The sequence below is a fragment of the Contarinia nasturtii genome, unplaced genomic scaffold, assembly GCF_009176525.2.
Source record: "Contarinia nasturtii isolate CC-2019 unplaced genomic scaffold, AAFC_CNas_1.1 Cnas_scaffold_1964, whole genome shotgun sequence".
NCBI lineage: Eukaryota > Metazoa > Arthropoda > Insecta > Diptera > Cecidomyiidae > Contarinia > Contarinia nasturtii.
Window position 1 is genome coordinate 798,690 of NW_022199294.1, and position 23,767 is coordinate 822,456.

General features: G+C 36.3%; 2 protein-coding genes across 2 annotated transcripts in view; one reads left to right on the forward strand and one right to left on the reverse strand.

The window, feature by feature from the left end:
- Positions 1 to 23,767, reverse strand: part of LOC116347518 (coiled-coil domain-containing protein lobo) — a 93,289-nt gene that overhangs the window by 68,987 nt on the left and 535 nt on the right. The gene's annotated exons all lie outside the window — the stretch shown is intronic.
- Positions 5,927 to 23,705, forward strand: LOC116347530 (protein distal antenna-like). Its single transcript, XM_031778137.1, has 2 exons — positions 5,927 to 8,000; positions 19,544 to 23,705. Exons 1-2 carry the CDS (start codon positions 7,984 to 7,986, stop codon positions 21,561 to 21,563), a joined length of 2,037 nt encoding a protein of 678 aa, XP_031633997.1. The 5' UTR covers positions 5,927 to 7,983; the 3' UTR covers positions 21,564 to 23,705.

Genomic DNA, 23,767 nt, shown 5'->3' on the forward strand with positions numbered 1-23,767 from the left:
ATTGTGCATTATGACCAGTGTATGTTTATGTGCTTCACATTCATTCTTCTCGGTTCGGTTTCAACCGCCGTTTCAATGTGATCCATAATCATTTTCATCTTTCGCATAACTTGTATTCATATGCCATTCGGTTTGCTGTTCACCAATTCATTTGATTTTCAATGGATTTTATGTCCATGCATGAATGTTACTGCTACTGTTGTTATGATATACAATTCTCTTCTCTCTATTTTCCTCTCTCTCTGTGTGTGTGTCGTTCATTTTCACATTTTTCTTCGACTAATATGTGCGCTTATCACAATGGCCGCACATATACAAACCGATCTTTCATATAAGATACAACGACCGGCCTGCTAAGTGCGAGAGAAAAACCTATTTTATATGCCTGTTTTACTTTAATGACCGTAAACCGTTTTCATTTTCCGTTAACTTATTCGCAATATAAACCCGTCAAACTCGAAGAAGACCAACATCAACTATTCTCGGTGAATGTGTGTGTACATATGAGCGCGCACATATAAAAAAGGTCTTCACCACGTTCCATCGTTTCGTTCGGATATTTACTTTTGACCGTCGTCCCAAAAATATAAAAGAAAATTAAAACCGGAGAGAGACAATTAATGATATATATATATAGATATGTTTGAAGGCATTCTCCGGCAAGTATACCGCCATCACCATCACCGTCAGTACTACTCATATCATTGTTTGACCGAAGAGCTGAAGAGACTGTTGTGAAGGCGCGCAAGAAGATGACCTGAACACGGGGTTTGAGTGAGTGGGGTAGAATGAAAATTTTTGCGAGACATATTTCGTTCGTGTTTCAGACACAATCAACAAAAACCCACGCTATCCATAAATGACCGAATTGAAAATCATATACACACACACACGCACGCATGTTATACGATGCAAATGTCCGTTTTTATTTAAATATTTCTCGCTTTCGCTTTTCGGCTCTTCTAATTAGTCCATATTTGGTACATAGCAAAATCTCCCTTGTGTGCGGTTGATAACACGAAAATTAATTGAGCAAACACAGACCCTTACATTAAAACCAAACACACAAAAAAAAAACTTGAAACTAAAACTACGCGTCTCACAGCATCAAACACACATAGAGATTGAGATGAAGCATGCTTTTGCACTGTCCGAAGGCCAGTAGCAACGTGATATGGAGAGAGAGAGAAAAACAGCAACAATAAAAAACGGAAGAAATTTCACCATCCGAAACTATTTTTCACCTTAAAAAAGTGACCGCTGCCTTTTGTTGCTACTATTTTGGCATCATTATAATAAATAGCCTTCATGAATGTATCACGTATGGCGAGAACAGCGAACAGATATGGGTATGAGATGAGAGTTCGTGGTTGTTATGTAGATGCGGTATTTGTTATCTAGCCAAAGGCTTTTTCTTCGATTCAAACTGACCGGGATTGATGCGAATGGTGTGGGTGTGCGGTAGAGAGATTTGCCACACTAAAAAACATTAGGTAAAAACCTATATCTATATAACATATATGTGCTACATCAGCTTATGGGTTCATGGAGTGAAAAAAAATGTTCACAAGTATATTTAATCGTTTGGCACACAAATACATTCTTTGTTCGTTGCGTTTGAAATAAATTCAGTTCGGTTTGTGTAGATGAACACGCGCCCCACACCAATGTATTCAATTTTAGCCATAACTTGAGCGAAGAAATAATCGCGCTCATAAAATGTAAGCGCGGGCGCCCGCTCGTATGAAACCATCATACCTTCATTCGCTAAGCATCGGCGTTTGTATAAATATAAATGTGAATGTGCGTACACAGTCGAAAGGAGATACACGATAATATCACACAATGTGCCATCAAAATCGTTCAATAAATATGTAAAAGAAGAAGAACATCGAACAGAATATTCGGTAGTCATTCCCAGAGGATACGCGATATACGATATTGCTTCACATATTATCAACTGGACTATGATGATGACGACGACGACGACGACGACAACAACAACATAAGCAAACAACTTAACAATGGTGCATAGCAAAAAGGACTCGAAAACCGAACAATTCAACTGAATTTACGCGTTTGCTACACGCCAAGTGTCTCTAGCTTGAATCAAATGAATTGCGATTGTTCGAAGTTCACACAGTTCATCGAATTGTTCAACTTTTGAATTCCATCCAATATTGTCTGTGCTTCGTCTGTGTTTCGTATACGAAATGACCATTAGTTAGAAATCGAAAACGGAACAGTTTCGAACAAAATACGTGCTCATTATTTTCACCCTATTTTTCGCGATGCAAAACCAATCGAACAACATTCAATAAAGTATTCGATCAATTCATTCGGCGAATTTACGGTTGTGACCGTTAGTTAGCCAACGTGAAATACCGAACAATCAGTCGAATGCTAAATTAAATTGAACATAGTTCGCGTGATACAAGTGTACGGAGAGAATATCGCGAGAGGGTGTATATATTGTTGTTGACGGGCAATCTGTACGCCTTTGTCTCTGTTATCAGCGTCTAAACAAACGCTACATTCGAAAATGCTCATACACGAATCGCATCAGCAACATCCATGGTAAGCAAAATAAAGAGATTGAGAGAGAAATATAACACACATAGCACGGAGTATACGGTTCGTGCCGAAAATGGATATTGAGGTAAATCATACATATCGATATGATGCTGCAAACAACATATACAGAAGTAGAAGTAAGTAGTGGACATTAGAAATAGCGGCTCGAAATATGTATTTGCATTATCTTCGCTGATATTCCTATCTCGCTCACTTTCTCTGGTTCGTCGTTTTGCTCGTTTGTTCTCCATTTCGGTACATAGATTCAGGCGTCACGTATGTAACATATCAACTCGCTGCTTTCCAACAATAAATACACACATGAGCGCATCGTTTTTGTGTGCGAGAAATGGAAATTGAGTGTGGGGTAGCAGTAGCAACAACAACACAACACCAATCGAAATGGTAAGACAAACACGCATCAATACATGTACGTGACAGAGACTACGTTAAAAATGACCAAAACAGATAATCTGTTTGTTTAGTTCCATTGAAAATGTACTTCTTTGGCTAAAAGTAAAAATTTATAATCTTCAATTTTTTATGGCTCTTTTTTTGCTTATCCCAATTACAATTTCAATGTTTTATGTTGGTGTTTGTCAAGCATAGCTCCAAAGTGAGCAGGTCATAATAATGGAATCGCCCGTTTTGTTTATTGTAATTTTAGGCACTGTCGAACACTACTAATGACTTCAGTTCAGATGCACGGAGAACGGTTCAAAGTCCATCGTGTGTGTCGTATGTAGTGATATTTGTACCCTACTCAAATTCGAATGCTATGTTGACCAGAGATGCTAAGCCATGATATTATTTAAGAATCAAATGTGTGTATGTGTATATTACCTCGGTTCCACTGCATAATGTTCATATACTACACACTCGATAGCAAAACGACGAAACAGCTAAGGAGAGAGAGTTTTCGTTTTCGCCGTTTTCGTGCCAATCGCAAGTTTACGGTCTTTGTATTCGATAAACGAATCCATTTCGCTATATACTCAAGCACGCAACATCGAATGGAGATATTTTGCATATATGTAAATTCTCCACGCCACACGATTTGCAAGCACAAACGGACGAGCGAGATGACCACTTCTACTTTTTGGGGCGCATATGAGCATCGAATCGAAAAGATTGGTCATCTCGCGAAAAGACACATCAATGCGCACTACATAAAGACATACACTCACATAACCCGAGAAAATTCGGTGAAAATTTTCTTCAAATCAAAGATCTCCGTTCACCATTGACCATTTGAGCAACGGACAGAACATGGCTTCTTCTTGAATTTGCATTCGATTTCAAAATTCGATTCCTTTTTTTAAAGAAATGAAGAAAAATTTGAGAAAAAAAGAATTTTTTTTGAAAGAAAGAAAAATTCGTACTCAAGATTTTCTTTTCTTAACAACATAATTGAAAACGATAATTTTTATCATTTTAAATTTGATTTCGTTAAAAAATTACAAAAAAAATTATGTTTGATTTCAGTATATTTCCATGTTATGTGTCACATTTAGAAAATTGTTTTGACTTGAAATTGAATGCATTTTTTTTGTATAGCAAGGTAGATATAATGCGCTTAATGAGTTTCTTCACTAATTGAAGAGTAAACAAAGTGAAAACACAAATGCATGAAAAAAGAAGTGCATTTTGATCTTTTTATCATATTTTTTTTCTCGCTTTTCTTTACCTTCATAAAGATGCAGGCAAAAAAGAGCTCTTACGCATATACGCACGTAGGAATATTCCATACACGCACATTCACAGTCGTCGTTGTCAAAGCCACCCCGAATGTGATGCTGCCCTTACATATATCGAGTAAATGGTCAACGTCGTCATTTTACCGCGAATTTCAAAGACATTTACATGCCATCGCTGGTGTGTGCGTGTGTGTGTCGATGTGCGTGTTGGTGTGATGACCATATATCGAAATATGTATGTAGTATCGCACCACATATAGTTCGAATGCGGCTAGAAAATTCTCTTAAGATAAGCTTATGTAGTGTGTTCGGACTTGGAAAATCATAAAAAGCAACAATAACAAAACGGTCGAAATAGCGATAGCAGAGCGGCAATAGCAACTATCTTATGTCCATCGAAGGCAAAAACTTAAACGATGAAACTACCATTGAACGTCGTTTGACCATCCGTGTGTGTCGTAGAGGTGAAAGAGAGAAAGAAAATTGATGCATACTCCGTGTGTGCTCGCTTTAACGTCGACAAGACGTGAAATAGCATCGAGAAAAGGAGAAAATAGAGATTGTGTTGTTGGAAAACATAGGAGTGCGATTTCGCATCTCTCTGTATGTTCGCTTGTCCATAACGCGCCGACTACGACGACGACGACGACGATTTCTAAAGGATACTATTTAGAATATTTGTAGTAGCGTCGTATGTGGCGATTTTCTCATAATAAACAAACTTGGTTCGACGAGTAGTGGCCCGAACTGTATGGAATGTTTTCTATTATACATATATCGTTCGCCATCGTCGTTGTTGTTTCCACACTGTGTTTCACATGTTTCACTCTCGTCGATGGTTTCGATTTGTTTCGCGTCTCGCTCGCACACATGACTTTCATACATTTGTGCATATATATAGCACGCATATTCAATGTTGGCCCATATAGTATATAATAATCTTCGGGAATGGACAAAGCAAGAAAGGGATGGAGATGAAATGCATATGTGTGTATTTGTGTTTTTCGTTTTTCCTTTTTCGCCTTTGTTTTCGTAATACGTGTCTCACAGCGGCTGCTTCGGAGCATATATGTAACATCGTTAAGTTTATGCGTGTCGAGTGCTAGAGAAATGGAATTGGCGAAATGGTGATTCTTGAGTACACACGGTGGGCCCCGTACACGATGTATGATCATGTGTGTGTGTGTGTATGTCCATATAGATTGACTGAGAGAGTGAAAAAGAGCGAGAAGGAGTCAGTTTATAATGAAATTCGCTGGTTGTATTTTGTAATAACAGAAAACACATAAGGAACGGCGCAAAACAGCAGCACACAGCATTAGCGACAATACCGAATATCAGCATCGAACCAACTATTTATTCACGTATTATTATTCGAAAAGGACATACATGCATTTGGAGTGTCCGGTAACGCATGTTACTTATCGGAACATCTTTCTCATCACATCTTCGCGATAACCAATTTTTGACTTGGTGAATTTATTCATTTCTTTCTCGCTTTTGACTTTTTGCTCATCAAAACAACATCAATACTGAATCAAATTTGATAGATTTTTTTTTCGGTGTAAATCAATCAACTAAAATAAAATTCATAAAATTAAATCAATTTCAAAATTTTCGTTTAAAAAACATCAATTTAAAACCTAAACCAAATCCATCGGTCCACTGGTGACGAAGATAAAACAGTCGGTTTTTGGTGATCGATTCGTTTGTTGTGAAATGAAAATAAACGCTTATCAGTCAGTAAACGCATGTGATTCAAGACACTGACATACATATATATATATGAAAATCTTTCCGATAAATTCGCGATCGAATGTGCTCGCGCTTGTGTGGAAATATCTATAATAATATAAACTAAGTGTTCATTTAAAAAAGAAACATTGACATTTTTCTCTAAAGAACGTTAAAAAATAATAATACAATAAATCGATCGAGTGAGAGAGTGGAAATAAAAACACATACGCGGTCGAACCATAAAATTGCGTGCATCATCATTTAAGGCGAAAAATAAATAACAACGACAACAATTCAAACAAAGTAAGCGAAACGCTCATTCAAAACATTCAGCAAAACAGAGCACGACAAAAAAAACCGTCATCGGTTTTGCGTGAAGTAAAATTTTTTTCTCTCGCATATCACACAAAACCAATGTATTTTGATCACTTGACGCGATTCTGGTCATTCAGAGTTAGGTTTTCATGATAAAAATAAATTAATTCAATGCAATTCGAGAGATAGCAAGAGATAAGACATACAATAATAAATAATAATCATTTGCGGTTGGTTTTGACGAATAACAGCAACGTTATCAATACAAGAGAGACGCAAGGAGAGCGACAGAGATAAATTACAAAGCCGAACGTGTCGATCTCATTTTAAAAATCAGTTTAAATTATTTTTTTTTCTCCTTCCGAAACAATTACAAGCAGTCAAGTGTGACGACTTCAACTTCATCGTGATCCCGAAAAGCGGCGATTTCATTTGACAAGCACATACAAAAACAAAGGCCAATATTTTTTTTTCGCTCTCGTTCATTACAAGCATCACATTAGCACATGCAAATATCCATTATTGCATTTTCTTTGGCAAAGTCAGTTGCATACGGTGAGACACACATTCGTTCTGTTTGAAGAGAGATTGTACTGAATGTGCTTATGATTGAATAAGCGTCACTGTGTATGTATTTGTTTTGCCTGTATGCGTTTATATTTGTGCGTTACGCGTTTGCATTCAACCACTCATACCTCGGGTACGGACACACCATAAGTTCGGCATTTGTCTTCGTGCGTGCAATATAAATAATAACGTCGTAGCCGTTGTCGTCGTTGTCGTCTCACGTTGTACGAAACAACATCGGGAGTAAGCGAAGGAAGAACACAGTGTATTTGGTTGGGTTCGGATTCGCATTTCACTGTGAGCGTTTGGACGTTTTAGGCAGACGAAAGAGAGAAAGAGAAGAGAAAAAAAAGAAGAAAGAGTGCGACGGAACAACAGCATACGAACCAAAACAATCGTCATTAGTTATTGCTACTACCGCTTATTCCAGTGTGTTGTGCGTTTATAACAATACCATTCGTCTGATCGTCAACGTCGCTCGTGCAGTTTATGTTTTTTTTTTCTCGTTTGTCCGTTTATTCTGCATGTATTTGCTCGTGACGTCGAATATAATAATTTTTTCGGCGGTGCTCATTAACTAGAAAGTGTGTGACGGTGGAACGGGGTTGATGCCAATTTTACACTGCAACATCACTCACACTCAGTGCACACTAGCCAATTTGAACACGCGCTAATTTAGTTCGGCTCTTGACTCGAAATCAAAACGGTTATTTCAATTCGACATTCAAACACAAAAAACCAGTCGAAGCATACAGATCACATCGCACAAAAACAAGGACTTAGTGTATATTTTTAAGAGATACAAATTTGATGTGATCAAAACATTCTTGTTTTTTTCATTTTGTTTAAATAAAAAAAAATAACCAGTGCAAAAAGAAAACAATTTAATTCAAACAAGTTATAATAATTATTAATAGCATATTTCCACACAAAACAAAAAATAACGTGACTTATATTAAAACCGTGCAAGGGAAAAAAGTATCAGTTTGGTGAATATTTGTTTTCTTTTTTTTTTAAATTGATGTTAACTCAATCAGAAGTCATCCAGTGAGAGAAAATTGCTTTCCGTTTTCATCAGAGACGAACATCTATTATGGATTTATACAAAGTGTAAGTACAACAGAAATTTTTTACAAAAAATTCTCCATTAAATTCATTGATTTAGCGATAAACAATTAATTTAACAAGTGTTTTGAGTCATTTTTCGCGGTAATCGTATGACTTTGAATTATCACATAACGGACATCTATTTCGGCGGTTTACTGTGACACGACGTGTCAATTTTTTTTTTGCGTTGCAAAAATTCCATTGAAGGCGATTATATTCTATTATATTCTATTTTTGAAAAAGTTGATGATCAAAATCGTAAAAGTACATTTTTTTCAATTTGAGTTGGAATTTATTCAAATTATTTTTCTGTTTTTTTTTTTTGTAAATACAACAACCATGAAGTATTTTTCTATCGAAAAAAAATCGCATTTCTTCATCCCAATTCTGGTATTAAGCTAGACCTTAACGATGCAGTTTAATCTCTTTTCCAAGTAAATCTCTTATGCCGAAATGCCCACCCGAAAAAAAAGATCATAAAATCATTGATCCGCACATATTTAACATACACGCATCGAGTATATGTTCCCAAAGCAAAGAAGAAAAACCAAAGCAACTAGTGAGAATATGTGTTTTTTTTCCTTTTTCGTTTGTATCGACCACCAAACAAATGTGAATGAAGTACAAACATCCGACCAAAAAAAACGCGCACACACTCACACACCCATTTGGCACATACAAAAAATAGAAAGAGAAAAAGAAAAGCAACAAAAACAACACACACACACATACAAAAAAAAAATAACGAACTCTATTGAATGTGCGCTGCAACAATGCAAAAACTGCATTGGAAATTTCATGAAAATTACATTAGGCGAACGAATGGTGAAACGGAAAAAGTGGCAAATTCCAAGAATTTAAATATATTGTATTCGGTTCGGGGGCAGGTAGAAAAATCTATCGATAAATCTATCAATAGTTTGGCAGAGCATTCGACTAACGACGAAAATGACACCAAAAAGTCGGCCGCAATGAAGATGAGAGAATAGACGAAAATACAAATAATGCAACATCATAAAGTACAACACACATACACACATTTCATTTGCTGGCGTTGCTATTGGCCCATAGAAATGTAATACGAAACAAACATGAACGGTTCGCGATGCATTTTTGTCTCAAGTGAGTTTGCGAACGGTAACAACAGCAAAAAAAAAAATTACAATAGCAACCATTTTAGGTTTGGGCATTAGTTTGCGTGGTGCCGAAAATGTTGAAATTGTCGCATGGAATATGCTTGATAATGATTTAATTGTTGGCGACTCGCACAAGTCGTTAGTGGAAATCACACGACACCGCCGCACATTAAATGAAAGCAACAACAACTATGAAAATTATCACATCGCAAATACCACATAGTTTTAGTCACATTCAATTCTCTCGGCTCTTGGTCCCGAAGAAACTCATTCGAGATGCGAGTGCGAGTAGTGAGGAAAGAACAATAAAACAAAAAGAGACACACACAATCATTTTGACAGAGAGAGAGAGGGGGAGAGAGAGAGGAACAAACGGTGGTTGCTACAATTTCGACGGTGTGCGATTAACCATGTTGGCCGTTCACTCTCTATCTCTGTGTGTATTTCGCTCATTTGTTATTTCTTTCTATTCTTTGGCTATTTCTCTCTTGCCATTTCTCTCTTTCTCTATCTCTTCTTCGTGTCTAATCTTTTTGTTATGTATTTACTTGGTGTGGCTGATGTTTTTGCTTGCTTTTTTTTCCATTTTTCCCCGAAAATCCAGATAATTGCATTCCAAATGCAAGACTCAGGCACAAATAGACAATCGACACACATACACAAAATGTGTAAGATGAACGAAATTACCCATAAATAGGAAAAAAAATAATGGAATAGAAAATCGGTAAAATGTTTGTTAGAAAAAAGGCATAAAGTAAATATCATCAAAATCCGAACGCATACACTTACGCGACCCATTGTCAATATACTTCGATGAAAAAAGACGAAAAAAAACATCCATCGTCGTTTTTACTCTCTCACACACAAACACCGAACGATGACGGTGATAATAAATGGCTCAACGCATACGTGTACACATAGGCCAAAATTAATAGTAAATGTAAATGGCAAACGATGCGAACTATGTTTGCCGAGCATTTCTCTCATTGTTATTTCGTTTTTCGTGTGTTTGTATGATTTTTATTCGGGTGCCTTTTCTATCGCAAACCGCACATTGTAGTTCTGGGTACATTTGTCAGAGTAGTCTACGAAATTACGTACCATCACAAAAGCGGGAATATCATGGACAAACGACCAACGGCTCCTCGCATTATCATAATTCCGTTTATTTATTTTCCATTCTTCGTTGTTTGGTGCGCGTCGTTCGAAGTATTTCTTTTTTCTCACACGATCGACGAATATCAAGCACCCAAAAAGTACACCGTCGGCTATTTGGCTACGCTCATCATCCAACATTATATATCGCACACACAAATAAGCAATATGCTGCAAAAATGCACACGACAAAATACACAGCGAAACTATATTTGAGCGCGCGTTTATTTTCTTTATTGTCGTTTGCGAAGGGCGATTTTTTTTCATAACAAAAAAAGCACACACACACACACAATAACTGAAAAAAAAAAAAACCAGCGAAATATTTTATTCGGGGATTTTTTTTCCTACATTTATTTTTCTTTCTGTGTTGAGCCGATTTTGTTTTTTATTTGTCGTTCGGTTGCTGTTGTATCGCGTTTCGTAATTTGTTTTATGTGGAATCGATTGGCGAGCAAACGAGCGCAGAAAAAAATATGAATGTGTACAGCCTGTTGTTTGCATTCGATGAAGTAGAAAATATACGGTTTTGGCTTTTTCTCTGCATAAATTTTGGCGAGACAAACAAAAAAATAAATGCGAAATCGGTTGAATTGAAGAGGGTTGTGATTTGATATGTGTATCACGCGACTATATGACCAATTCAATTGCATCAAATCGACAGATGAGAGGGTATCGACTATTGCCAATTGGTACCGCACTCTGTGTCCAATTCCAAGCTAATACCTTATAATCGCATAAATTCGATGCGTTTCGAGAATTAATAAAAAACAACAATGTATACCATGACAGTGAATTATATTGACGACTCATCTTTCACCATTGAAAGTGAAATGCGATTTTTCGGCGAAGAATTTCACATTGCAAAATCGTAAAATCCCAAAATGCAATAATAACAGCAAAATCGATTACGGCAACATAGTTAAGACAAAACACATCGTCTGTTAATGTGTCAGCTAATGAATGTATCGGTCGTAGCCACCGTTGTCGTTGAAAAATGTGACCAAATTTCACAAATCGACATAAAGTTTTCATTAAAAATCGATGTGGGTAAGAAAACGGTTTAATGTTGAAAACGTCACGCAAAACATGTGGCCCGAAATCGAATCGGTTTCGTCCAAATATAACGACAGAAGAGGCAATCAAGAGAATAAGAAAAAAAACTGTATATATTTATATGATATTTGTATAGCAACTACAATGAGAAAATTAATGCTAATTGTATGAAATGAACTAACGGCCACCTGTTGAACCGCAATTTTTCTTTTGTACACACCAGTAGCAGTTCAATTTTTATTTAAATGCGTGTATTCGCCTTCTGTGCTTCGGAGCACCCGAAAAAAAACAACACTCACGGAACCGCAATACTTGAACAGTCACAAGACCGAAAGAGAGAGAACGATAGGCTGTGCAAACCAAAATAAAAACCAATCAAATGTTGTAAAATGCAAACGAAGACCTTTGGCTCAATTTCTGTTTATTATTTCGCTGCGTTCGCATTAAACTACAACAATTTATCGACGCACTGCATTTTTTTGCTGCTCTTCATTTTGTCAATTTGTTTTCATTCCGGTCGGTAAAAATATGTCAAAAATATGGCATAAAGGAAATGTTTTTAAGCGAGAATATGTAAATAATATTCCATCATCAGTGACGACGCTGATATACTATGATATTGGAATGGGAAGAAGATGGCAATTAACGAAAAAAAAAACCAACACACAAATATGTGTGCGAGTAAATCGCATGTGGACGTAAACCGAGCTCGATGAAATGGAATGCATCGCGGCTTTAAGATATATATCGAAATCGCACCAGCATTATGTCGTGCCAAGAAATTGCACGCAATCAAAAAAATACAACAATAATATTGTGTATAACTTGTGTGATTCTCTTTAGAATTGCAAATATATTTATGTGTGTGTGGAATGCATTGCATATGGTTAGCGAACGCCGGCGAACAAATTACACCGATTCATCGAACAAAGAATAAGAGAAAAAAAAACCATATTGATGATATTTTCTTGTCAAACAATCGGACGGGTTGTGTTTTTTTTTTGGCTGCGCCAATTCGAATTTAAATTTAATAATAATTACTCGTTTATGTTATTGCTACTGCGTATTGTGCTTTAAGTCTGAGCCACTGTGTGCGTAAATGCGTGCGCGCGCGCGCTCGTTCACCTCTTTCGATCACTCTGCCACAGCAGCGATTGGATAATCATCGAAACGGGCCGCAAAGTGTCGGCTTAATATTATTACCGTTGCCTCAATTGTGCATGTGTGCACTTTTTCTGATCAAATTGCGAATACACACAATTATATGGTTGAAACGCAGAAACACAACAACAACACCGACAAATATAATACAAAACAAATTACAACACAGTAATATTAAACGTGGCAAACAATTCAATTTTTTCGTTAATTCGCTTCCCCGATTATCATTATTATCTGATGTATTTTTTTTCGCTTCTCTTCTTAATCGCATGATATCAAAAAGGAGGGGGAGATGTCTCAAGAATACACACACGTAAACGTAGGAACGATAAAAAAAAGTGTATCGCGCCGAGTCGATCGCCGTCGACGACGATTTTCCGTGTAATTTTGTACTTGCGAAATGTAATCTGAATAATTTCGGTCGATGGAATAAAACAACGCGGTGGCTCAAGCAGTCATCACTAGCCGCATGTCATTAGCCTTATTTTCCAACATTTCAGTTTTTTTTTTCGTTTTTTTTTTCTTTTGCCCTTTTGTTGGTGCATTTCATTCATGCTGTTGCTTGTCTGCTACATGGTCGGTGTGGCTGCTGACGATTGAGCGTTTAAAGTTCCTGCCATTAGCAGTCCTTCGTTTCAGTTTTTTTCACTGTATGTTGACTCTTTGTTGTTGATTTTTTTTATTCTTCGCTTAAGCTGTTACATTAATTCTACCATCATTTCGCGTTTTAGTGGATACTAAAAATGCATACACGATTTTGTTAAGTGTACGCAAAATACATATTAAATTACAGCCAAACGCAGTTGTGTGTATCACGCGAACCTTTTCCTCCATTCAGCAACTTGTGATGGTCGGTTCTTTTTTTTCGTCGGTTTTTTTTTCTCTGTAAATTCTGAAATTCTGCTCTTGATTTTTTTTACTGCTTTTCATTTGCACGTATATTTAATTTGTGGTTTATTTTGTCGTAATTTTTTTTTCCTACTTTATCCACCGTTGTTGAATTTGTTCAGTCTTTCGAAATCTCTTTCTCTTGACGTTCCGGTCTTACGCGTCTCTCTCTCTTGCCTATAAACTTTCTGCTCTCGAAATAGTTTTCGATCAAATGTATTATCCAATGGTCAACCGAACGTTGAACAATGTTTTTTTTTTGTGTCGTTATGGTGCTCCTGAAGTGAATTTCCTTCGACACATAATAAAATGCACCCGGAGCTGCACATATTGAATATACACCATGATGCAAAAGACACATAAATGATATTATATGATTTTTTTTCTATAGTAAAAAAAGACACGCATCACGTTGGTGCATAAAATGCATTTAAAAAAGGCAGGATGTAAGGATTGGAAAGAAAATGCTAGTGTCGTGCAACCAACGACGCGCGATGTGCACACTTGAACAAGCAATTGCACTGGAAAGAGTGTTGTCGCGCGAGAGAGCGTTATCCAATATTCTCACGAATATTTATATGTATGTGTGTGCATGTTCTATGTATGGCTGCCGTCGTCGATCAATTCGCTAATGTGACTTTTCTGCCAAACCATGGATTTTTACAATGAACATATATATAAAAATGCAACCATCCAACGCAGCAAGTACAAAAAAGGAATGACAAAACACATCATTTCCGTTGAATTGTCGCTAATATTGCTGCTGATGTACGCTCACACATCACTGGTTTGATGTGCATAAATCGAACGAAACAAAACGAAGAAGAAGAAGAATATGGATCACTTTTCGATGCAAAATCTCAAAAGCCAAATCGAGCCATTGACCACATAGTATAAAGGAAGATATTTACACTACATTCGAATATGTGCGATATCAATTTCATAGCGGCCAAATTGTGTAGGATCGTTTTTCGCGAGCATTCCTTTGAGATTGTGAAAGAGTGATATCTTGAGTGTGTGTCGTTATCTAAAAGTGGCATTGAAACTGATTTTTGTCGCCACATTCACTTATCTCATCTGTGCCATCTAAGAAACTTCATCAATTGTTCTATTTTACTCGTTTACACATTTGATTGACGCCCCGTCGGCGAAACGGTACTTATCGCCGTGAAAACGTGTCAAAGTAAGAGTTCGTGTGATTTCACCACTTTTTGTTTCATCTACAGTCCTCAAAGCCATTTCATGTGGCAAGCAATTACGAATCAATTTACATTTCATTGAATTATTTTTTTTATTCGTTGCTGATATTTGCCGGCAAAATCTGAAATCAAATTCCCAGTGTAGACGCCTGCCTTGATTCGAACAAAAAACGAGCGTATACGAAAAAAACTATATTTACGCAATGTCTACCGAAAGTAAAAGTTTCGTTCATGGGCGACAGGAAAAAAAAAAAACACACACATACACAAATGACGTCCGTGCGAAAACGGAAAAAAATTAATCGTACCATGCACCCGAATGCGAAACTCATGCAGTTGAATAAACGAAACATAACACTCAATAAATAGTCTCTGTGTAATCCAACCACGGGTAAAATTCAGTTCTATGTGCATGCACTCAGGCAGGAAGAGTGAGTGTTTGCAAGCCAAAATAGAAACTAGGTTCGATGTAAGCGAACGCAGATTTTCATCGTTAGCAAATTACAACAAAATGCAAGGAAGCGATCATGGACATGCAAACAGTGAATTGTGTGTCGCACAGAAAAACGCAATAAAAAAAAACGCTGAACTAGGGAATCAATGGCAAACCGTGTGTTTGTAGAGCATAATGGAATGAGGTGAACCGATTTAGCACGTTGTGCAAGGGGAAATGCATTTACACTCTTATTTGTATGCCAAATACGAACGGCAAAGCGAACACATACACAAAAATATTATTCATTGAATTTTCAAAATGCAATTTAGTGCAAGATGCTTATCTAACTGTGCGCGCATTCATTTGACGCGTAACTTTTTTACAATTTTTTTTTCTTTCGTATCGCTGATTCTGCTGTTACCAGTTCAGTTCAGTGACCATAAGAACTTTTGCGTTTCTCACGACATTCCCTTGGCTCGCACGAAATTCGATGCCATAGTTAAAATTACCCGACGCTTGAAACGCAACAGACCAAAAAAAAAAAAGAGATGCATATCAGATGATCGCTGCAAGACAACAGGCGAATTCAATAAAAAAAAGACACCGAAGAGAGAAAGAGAAATTTTTTTTCGTCAAACTAAATCATCGGAAAAAGTCATTTTTTTGCCTCATCTGTGGCCAAAATGTTTATTGTAAATGTACACGAGCGATAGCATGTAAAAGAGCTCACAACAGATGAGAGTAATCCATGAAATATGTGTCTACTAATGTCATCTAACTGATGTCATAATCACCCACAAACCCGCTGTTTTCAATTCTGTATGCATTAAAAGCACTCAACACACATTTGCAATGCAAAAAAAGACTGGCCGAGAAAATCAACTGACTGAAGCGCACGTCCATCTCTTTTTTGCAAGAGACAATGTGCGGCGGCACACCAGTTTGAATGCAAAATTACTGCCAGCCGCTTGATGTGGAGTAAAAATATTCACAACATGGATCTTTGTATTTTGCCTGGTTTTTTTCTTTGCAAATGCAATTTTTCATTGAAATCATGCAGCCACTTGTTCACATGCTCATGGCACATGAACGTTTTAGGTGGAAGAATTTCATTTGCATTTATAGTTGTTTTGTGTTGAACTGAACCACGAACGAAAAAAAAGAGAATATGCGCTACAGGATTATATGAACATCAACGCTGCCCATCAGCGTCATCAACTCGATGAGAGTAAGAGAGAGTGATAGAGAGTGGTAATGTATGACGTTCATTACCCAAATGCAATGACTCTATGCCAGATAAATGCAAACACACAACAACCCCAACAACGATCCAAACAAAATCATCGAATGATGTGGTGTGGAGAAATGTATACACACGAGCAAAAAAATAATAAGAGAAAAACAAGAGTAGCAAAACATTTAGCCGACCGTAGCATTAATAACAATGTGTTAAATGAAAATGAATGAAAACCAAACACAGGGCCAGAGCACAGAGAGAAAGATAGAAAAAACATAGAAAAAATCACATGGATAGAAGTGAACTTTTTTTTTGTTCATGTATATACAAAGCGTCTACATAACCGTAATTGTAGGTCAAAAATCATATGGATTTATTTACTGATAATGAATGCTATGATAAAGAGAAAGAGAAAAAAAAACGTCGGGAGATTCGTATGCAGAGATCGAAAAACGACCGGCATCCATACACACTGCACTACACCGAACCGAACGAAACGAAACCGAATAACTGGAAGAGTGTGAGAAATCTTTATTTATTTTTGTTGTGATATAGTCTAGTTTCATTTTGGATTTGGTCTGTCGGTTGGTCAGTAAGCATGCAATAGCATACAAACCGAGTCTCATATTCGTCTATCGAGATTATATACCGGGGTGCTTTTATGTAGTTTTTGATGAGACCTATAAATTAAAAGTTATAATTTTTTCCACCCTCTCTCTCTCTCGCTCCCTCCCGCCGCTCTATTTCACTATCTATTTCGATGTTCAAGGAAAGTCGTCGGTTCATGGTGCCAGTGTCTTCGGTCGGGTGTTGATATTGAAAAGAAGACATTATGTATGGGACAGAGAAAAGAAAACTTAGCACATGGATAAAAGTTGTGTGTAAGAGTCTACGCTCAACGATATAAAAACTATATACTAATATGTATACATATTAAGAAAAGACAAGCTTTTGCCTTGATAAATCTGGAGCAAAAGCACACATTAAATGATACGTGTGTATTGAGACAATGTTATTATGCGGCACCATCATCTGTCTCACAGACTCTCTCTCCAACTCAGACTCAGACTTCATCGTCGTTTCCTTTTCCATTGCCATTTCCAATTCGGCACTTTTCGAAATATATACATACATAAATACAAAGATACACACAAGTAATAATTTATGTGCAAGTCCCCATTCAGAACCATAAATAAAATTGCGAGATTTCGGCAAAGGAAATAAATATTCGGTAGCATTGACCTACGATATGCTCCTTTCCGCAATTTCTTCTATTCAAACCGACGATTTTATTTTTGGCATTTTTGTTTTTATATTTTATAGGCTCACTCTTTTACAAGTTTTCTCTCATACACTCGATTATACATTGTGTGCGTTGCGTTTCTCTCTGTGTGTATATATTGAGAATCATTGACCGTTTTATTTCGCAGTCTGCTTACTTAATCGACAACGCAATAAAATATCAATAAAACCCAAAATGTCTATTCGTTCATTTATCACAAGATCAATGGCTTGTTGCGGTGTGTATTTCTTTGGCAGCACGTCTTTGCTCGAATAAATCTGTTTAAATAATTTATGAATCGCAAATACACTTGATATTATGTGTAAAACATTACATTTTCACGTAAAAAATATTATAAAGTTGACTGATAAGTACTAGATTTACGACATCGTTGACTGTAATTTTATCACTTGATAAATGAAATGTCGAGCATTTTATTTGTCGTCTGTCTGCTACTTGGTCAACGTGCTTGTGGAACTTTTTTTGGACACAATTTTTTCTTCTTGCTCATTAGAGGATTATGTAACATGCATTTTTTTTTCATTCATTTCCATGAATGGCTCTTTGACTCTATTGTTTGCAATTTTCCACTTTTGTGTAGCGCTTTGTATAATGGGCTGCAGCCACCCTTTCGTGCTGACACGAATTCAAACACACATACACTCTAACAATATTCTCGGCTGTCGAAACACCGTCGGCTGTAAACAAAGCCACGTGCTTTTTATTCCATTTCGACGATCTATTCATTTTATACGCAATTATATAGAATGGAAAAACATCTGCACCAATCGAGCAGTGTACAATAGAGAAAGCGGAAAAAAAAGTGCTCAAATATGCTGCTGTAATAAAGGGAAAAAGAGAAATACGAAAATGTGCATGTTTCGTGTGTATACACAGTGTGCGAAATTTTAGACGAGGAAATGATGGAAAAATTGTACACATTTGCACACAGCAGTTCAGCGTAAAGGGATAAAATGTCCCGAACACTGCCAATACATTGTGAATTTTTCTCGTTTCCATGCCCGACAGAGAAGCCATACGATTGTTCAGTCAGTTTGGATGCGGTACTACACTGCCACAGCTAATGCTACTGTACATTTCCAAGTTTACCGAAAAGCAAGCTTCTATACCGTCTATTTCATATATATTTTTTTTCGCTTCATTTTCTTACTACTTTATGTTGGACCATCCGCCGGCTTCTGTCTCTCCACTCTTCGTTTCATGAAAGTCCTATCAACATTGTGATTATGTTCACGTTTCGAATTGTACAAAAGTTCACAGCAAACATATTTAGTATAATATAGACTCATAAAGAAGCACAAACGAAGCGCAGACACATTAAATCACATTATCGCCGAACGTCTCTTTCTCACTTTCTGTGTTTATGTATAGCTCTGTGCATTATACATAAAATACATAAAATATTTTTATTTAGTTGGTTTTAGTTTATTTATTGGCTCGCCTTTTGGCTTTGGTTTTACAGTAGGGTAGCTCGTTTATGCGCACATGTTATAGATGTATATATACGATTAATTCGTGTTTTCATTTTCCATTCCATCATCGAATATCACTGAGATCCTTTTCACACTTTCTCTCGCCCCATGAGCTCCATCGAATGAGACATACAAAACCATAAGAGATTTATAAAGACACTTAATCGCTTCAACAGAAGAACGGTTTGTGCGCGCTCACTCTCTGTGTGTATACATGGGGTTGCATCACTTTTATTGGAGTTTTCTTATTCTCGCTTTTGACCATAACTTATTATTAAGAAGTAAACACACTTTAACTTAACCGACAATAAATTTCTTTTCTACCATCGTCGGAAAGACCTGTTGAATGCGCCGCAATATACAACAACACTCATAAAATCGACATTCGCTTTGTTGGAATGATTAAAGTGACAGTTTTCTGTTGCAAACCATTTACATTGTCAGTGACTGGCAATTTTTTTGTAATTTTTCTAATTTTTTTTCTTCTTCTTTTTTCCCTTTAGTAATGCCGTTGCAATGTCAGGCAACAAAGGGAAGCGTCCGTTGCGTCACTTAACGGCCAGCGATAAAATCGATGCAATTCAACGTATTCACGATGGTGAATCAAAGGCGTCTGTGGCTCGTGATATCGGTGTGCCAGAGTCAACGTTGCGTGGTTGGTGTAAAAATGAAGAGAAACTTCGTAATATGTCACGTCAATCACAGCCATTGGATAATAAACTCAGCTTGGATAAACTAAATGAAAAACTGGCCGGCGAAGCAATCAATAGCCTATTGGGCACACCACAAAATAAACGCTCAAAATTGGACACATCTTTGCCAATGAATTTTGGTTCAAATGGCATGAATGGTAAATTGAAATACGAAGATTTTTCAAATGGTCGCAATTCGCTCGGTGGTTTGGATATGGCCAGTCTTGGCTTCAATGGTTTGTCACACAATGATTTCAATGCATACAAATCGGTCAATGATTTTTCATCGCCGAAATCGGCAAACGGTTACAAAGGATATGGTGGTGATTTTTCAAAACCAACCGATCCAACAAAAGCCGATTTATCGATGTCAGCAATCAGTCCATTGTCAAGTCTAACACATTTCATGCAAAATCCACAAGCATTAAGCTTCAACGATATCGCATCAAATTTGAGTCTATTTGCACATTTCAACAGTGCCAATTTAAATTCACTGGCTGGTATGTCACCGCTTGCAAATAGTCCACTTGGAAATGGTTCAAGTTCCAGCAATTTACGCAACGTACGACCAAAACCAAGCTCAAGCTTAAGTCCACGCAACGATAGCGAAAAGTCACAAGGACTAACCGTTAAAAATTTAGCCAAACTCCAAAAAAATGCACCCGAAGAATTTGATATGTTGAGTAAATTAAAGAAAGCAAACACAGCAACCGGACGTGAATTGGATGATAATCCACTCTCATACTGGATTAAACAACAGCAACAACAAAATATGGCCAATTTAAATAGTTTGTATGGGGCCGGTGCAAGTCCAAGCCATATGTCACCAATGAATCAGAATGGTGGCAATCAACGCCCAAATCTATCGAATATTCCAACATCAACCACATCCCCGCCACCAGCAATGAACACACCATACACATCATCAACAAAACCACCATTCGCTGACAATCCACAAGCTTCAGATTGGTTCTTGCAATTGTACAATACATTCGGTAATTCGTTATTAACAAAAATGGCGGCCGCTGCAGCCGGTGCAAGTGTTGGTGCCGAAAGTAATGGTGAATCGCATAAAAATGCTGAAAATGGAAACGATGTTAAACCAACACCGTCAATCTATGAAAATATCTTATATTCAACATTAACAAAACAAGCATCATCATCGTCGACACCGAGCCCATCGGATTCGATGAACAACAATGACAACAAAGAGGGTAACAATGGAAAACCCGAAGATTTATCACAGCCAAAATGTTCACCATCGAATAATGATCGCAGCACACCGACCAGTTCGTTGAAGGTAAAATCGGAACCGGGCGATGGTTCACCCGAAAATAATCGTACAGCCGAATCATCATCGCCACTCGATGTAGCCGATTGTAAAGTTGGCATTATTAATGTGAAAAACATGCTAATGAATGATGCTGATAAAGTATGCTCAAGTCTGTTATCAAACACATCATCGGCAAATGTACGCGATATTTTAGATGATTTGCTGTGTAAAGCATCGGCCGCAAATAACAACAATAACACAAAGGACAACACAAATGTCAAAGACGATATCGATGAGGCGATGGCAATTGATACACAAAATGGTGATGATGATAGAGCCCGGGCAAATAGCCCATTCGAGGCCATCGAACACGGTGAACAATTTTTGAAGTGGCTCGAATCGTGCAGCGATCCAACCATTACCGCCATTCAGGTAATGCAATTCAAAACATTATTAAACAGCATCAAATCAAGTGCTATACGAATGTCAAACGAAAATGGTACGACAACCGCTACATCGGACCAAGAGCAACGAATTCGTATACGCAAACGAAAATAGGAGCAACCAAAACAAGCCCTTCACTACGTTACAATGAATACCATACAGGATGAAAGTAGTAGCAGCAACAACAACAACAACAAAAATGATAGCAGCATTGATATTGACTGGCATTGGTGCAGTTTCAAGAGTCTTTACCCATACGACGATGACACACAAACAATTTACAACGACGATGACGACGATGACAGCCACCATGCATTTTTAGTTGATTTTTTGAATTAAGCACCATGGTATTTAAAAAAAAAGAAGAAGAAAAAACAAAAATTACACAACAAAAAAAAACAATTTAGCTCAGCGTTATATTTATTGCGCGCCCGTGTGTCGCACACAAAATAGCACACACATACACACATTTTATTCGAAACATACATGTATGTTATTAAATATATTGTATTGAATGATAAAGGAAAAATGCTGTAAAGTATTTATTATAATCATAATTATCAATGAGAATATGAAAGAGAATTCGAATGAGACAAAGATGAAAAAGAAGTTAAAACTTTACCGAACGTAAATCAATCAAGAATTAACAAACACTTCGTCAAATTTATTTGCTGCAATGGATTTTTTCCCCATTTTTGATTTCGATATGTGCTAAATGTAGAGAAAATGTACGAATACAAACATGATATATAGATATTTGAACACACACACACATGCCACAATACACTTGATGATAACCAAATACGTAATAGCAAATATGTAATTTAACCAATCACGATAAAACGAAATTAACAACAAAAAAAAAAAACAACAAAAAAATTATTTCATGTTCAATGATAAGCATTTTCAAGAATATCATACAATTTTTTAAAAAAGATTTTTTTTTGCAAAATTGTTTAATTAGTATTGTGGAGAAGAGTTTTATGAAGTCAAAAATCATTAAAATATTTTGTAAATAAAATGAGAAAAAAATGAGAAAAAAAAAAATCATCTTTAGCACATTCCGCATAGAAAAACACTAATATGGGAAATATATACGTAAAAATTCACAGTATTTTATATCAATTCTTGTAAATAAGCCCATGCGCCACATTTGGACATGGAAGAAAATTGAACAATTTATTTTGAAATCTATTGTACACGTTTAAACAAAAAAAAAAAATTATAACAAATAAAATGAAAGCAAACACAAATCAATATTTGAGCGAGTTGATGCATTCACTAAATCGAAAAAGATGGAAAAAAAGAATCACAACATTTGTTCATGTTCTTTGCTCATCTCCTTCGACTATATATTCAATTCCATTCATATTAGCGATAAAAATGAGTCAAACGTAATTCAGTGTTTTAAGGAAAAAAGAAAACAATTCTTAGGTGGAATAAATATAAATAAAGTAGAGCAATTGTCATTGAGAGAAAAAAATCAATGAAGAAACACATATACGTAATAAATTTTCTTCTAAACAAAAATTGTGAAGAGCCAGAGACAGAGAAAATCATCCCGAAAATACGTAGCAATGCTTCACTAGACAGTACTTTGTTCACATATACACAGAAACACAAACCGCAGTCAACGTCGTATTACATTTTTGTTAAATCATTCGCATCGATCTTTGTATATAAAAATGGATGTCGAATCAAGAGAGAGAAAAAAACGAACATACCAATTGCTGCAACTACATCACACAAATTATTTTAGACAAATTTTTACGTTCTTAATAACTAAATAATATATATTGTAATTAATTTGATATATAAATACATATATTTTCTTTTCTGTTGTAAATACTCATGAGTTAAATATATCATCGCGAATGTATTCAAAGCGTGAAGTAGCCGCATTCGAACTGGCATTTCACATCAATATTTTAGTTAATTTTATTTTTGTTTTATTATTATTAATTTGAAGCAGTTTCCATGCGTCGTGCAACTTGAATAATAATTTAACGAAACGCTCAATTGGTTCAATCCATTTCGTTATGTTTTTTTCGCCCAGTTTAACGTTTTTTCGACGAAACAAACATGAGACGAATAAATGAGACAAACATTATTACACACAGAAACAATGGAATCGTATTTAAAATTAGAATTACTCAATTTTAATCTTATTGTGATCTCTTCTAATGCATAATTTCAAAATGAATAGAAAAATAAATACAAAAAAAAAAACACACAACAACAAAAACCTAATCATTAACTTAATTCAAAAATTGAAGAAAAGTAAACTGCAATGGATAATTGACAAAAACAAATTATGT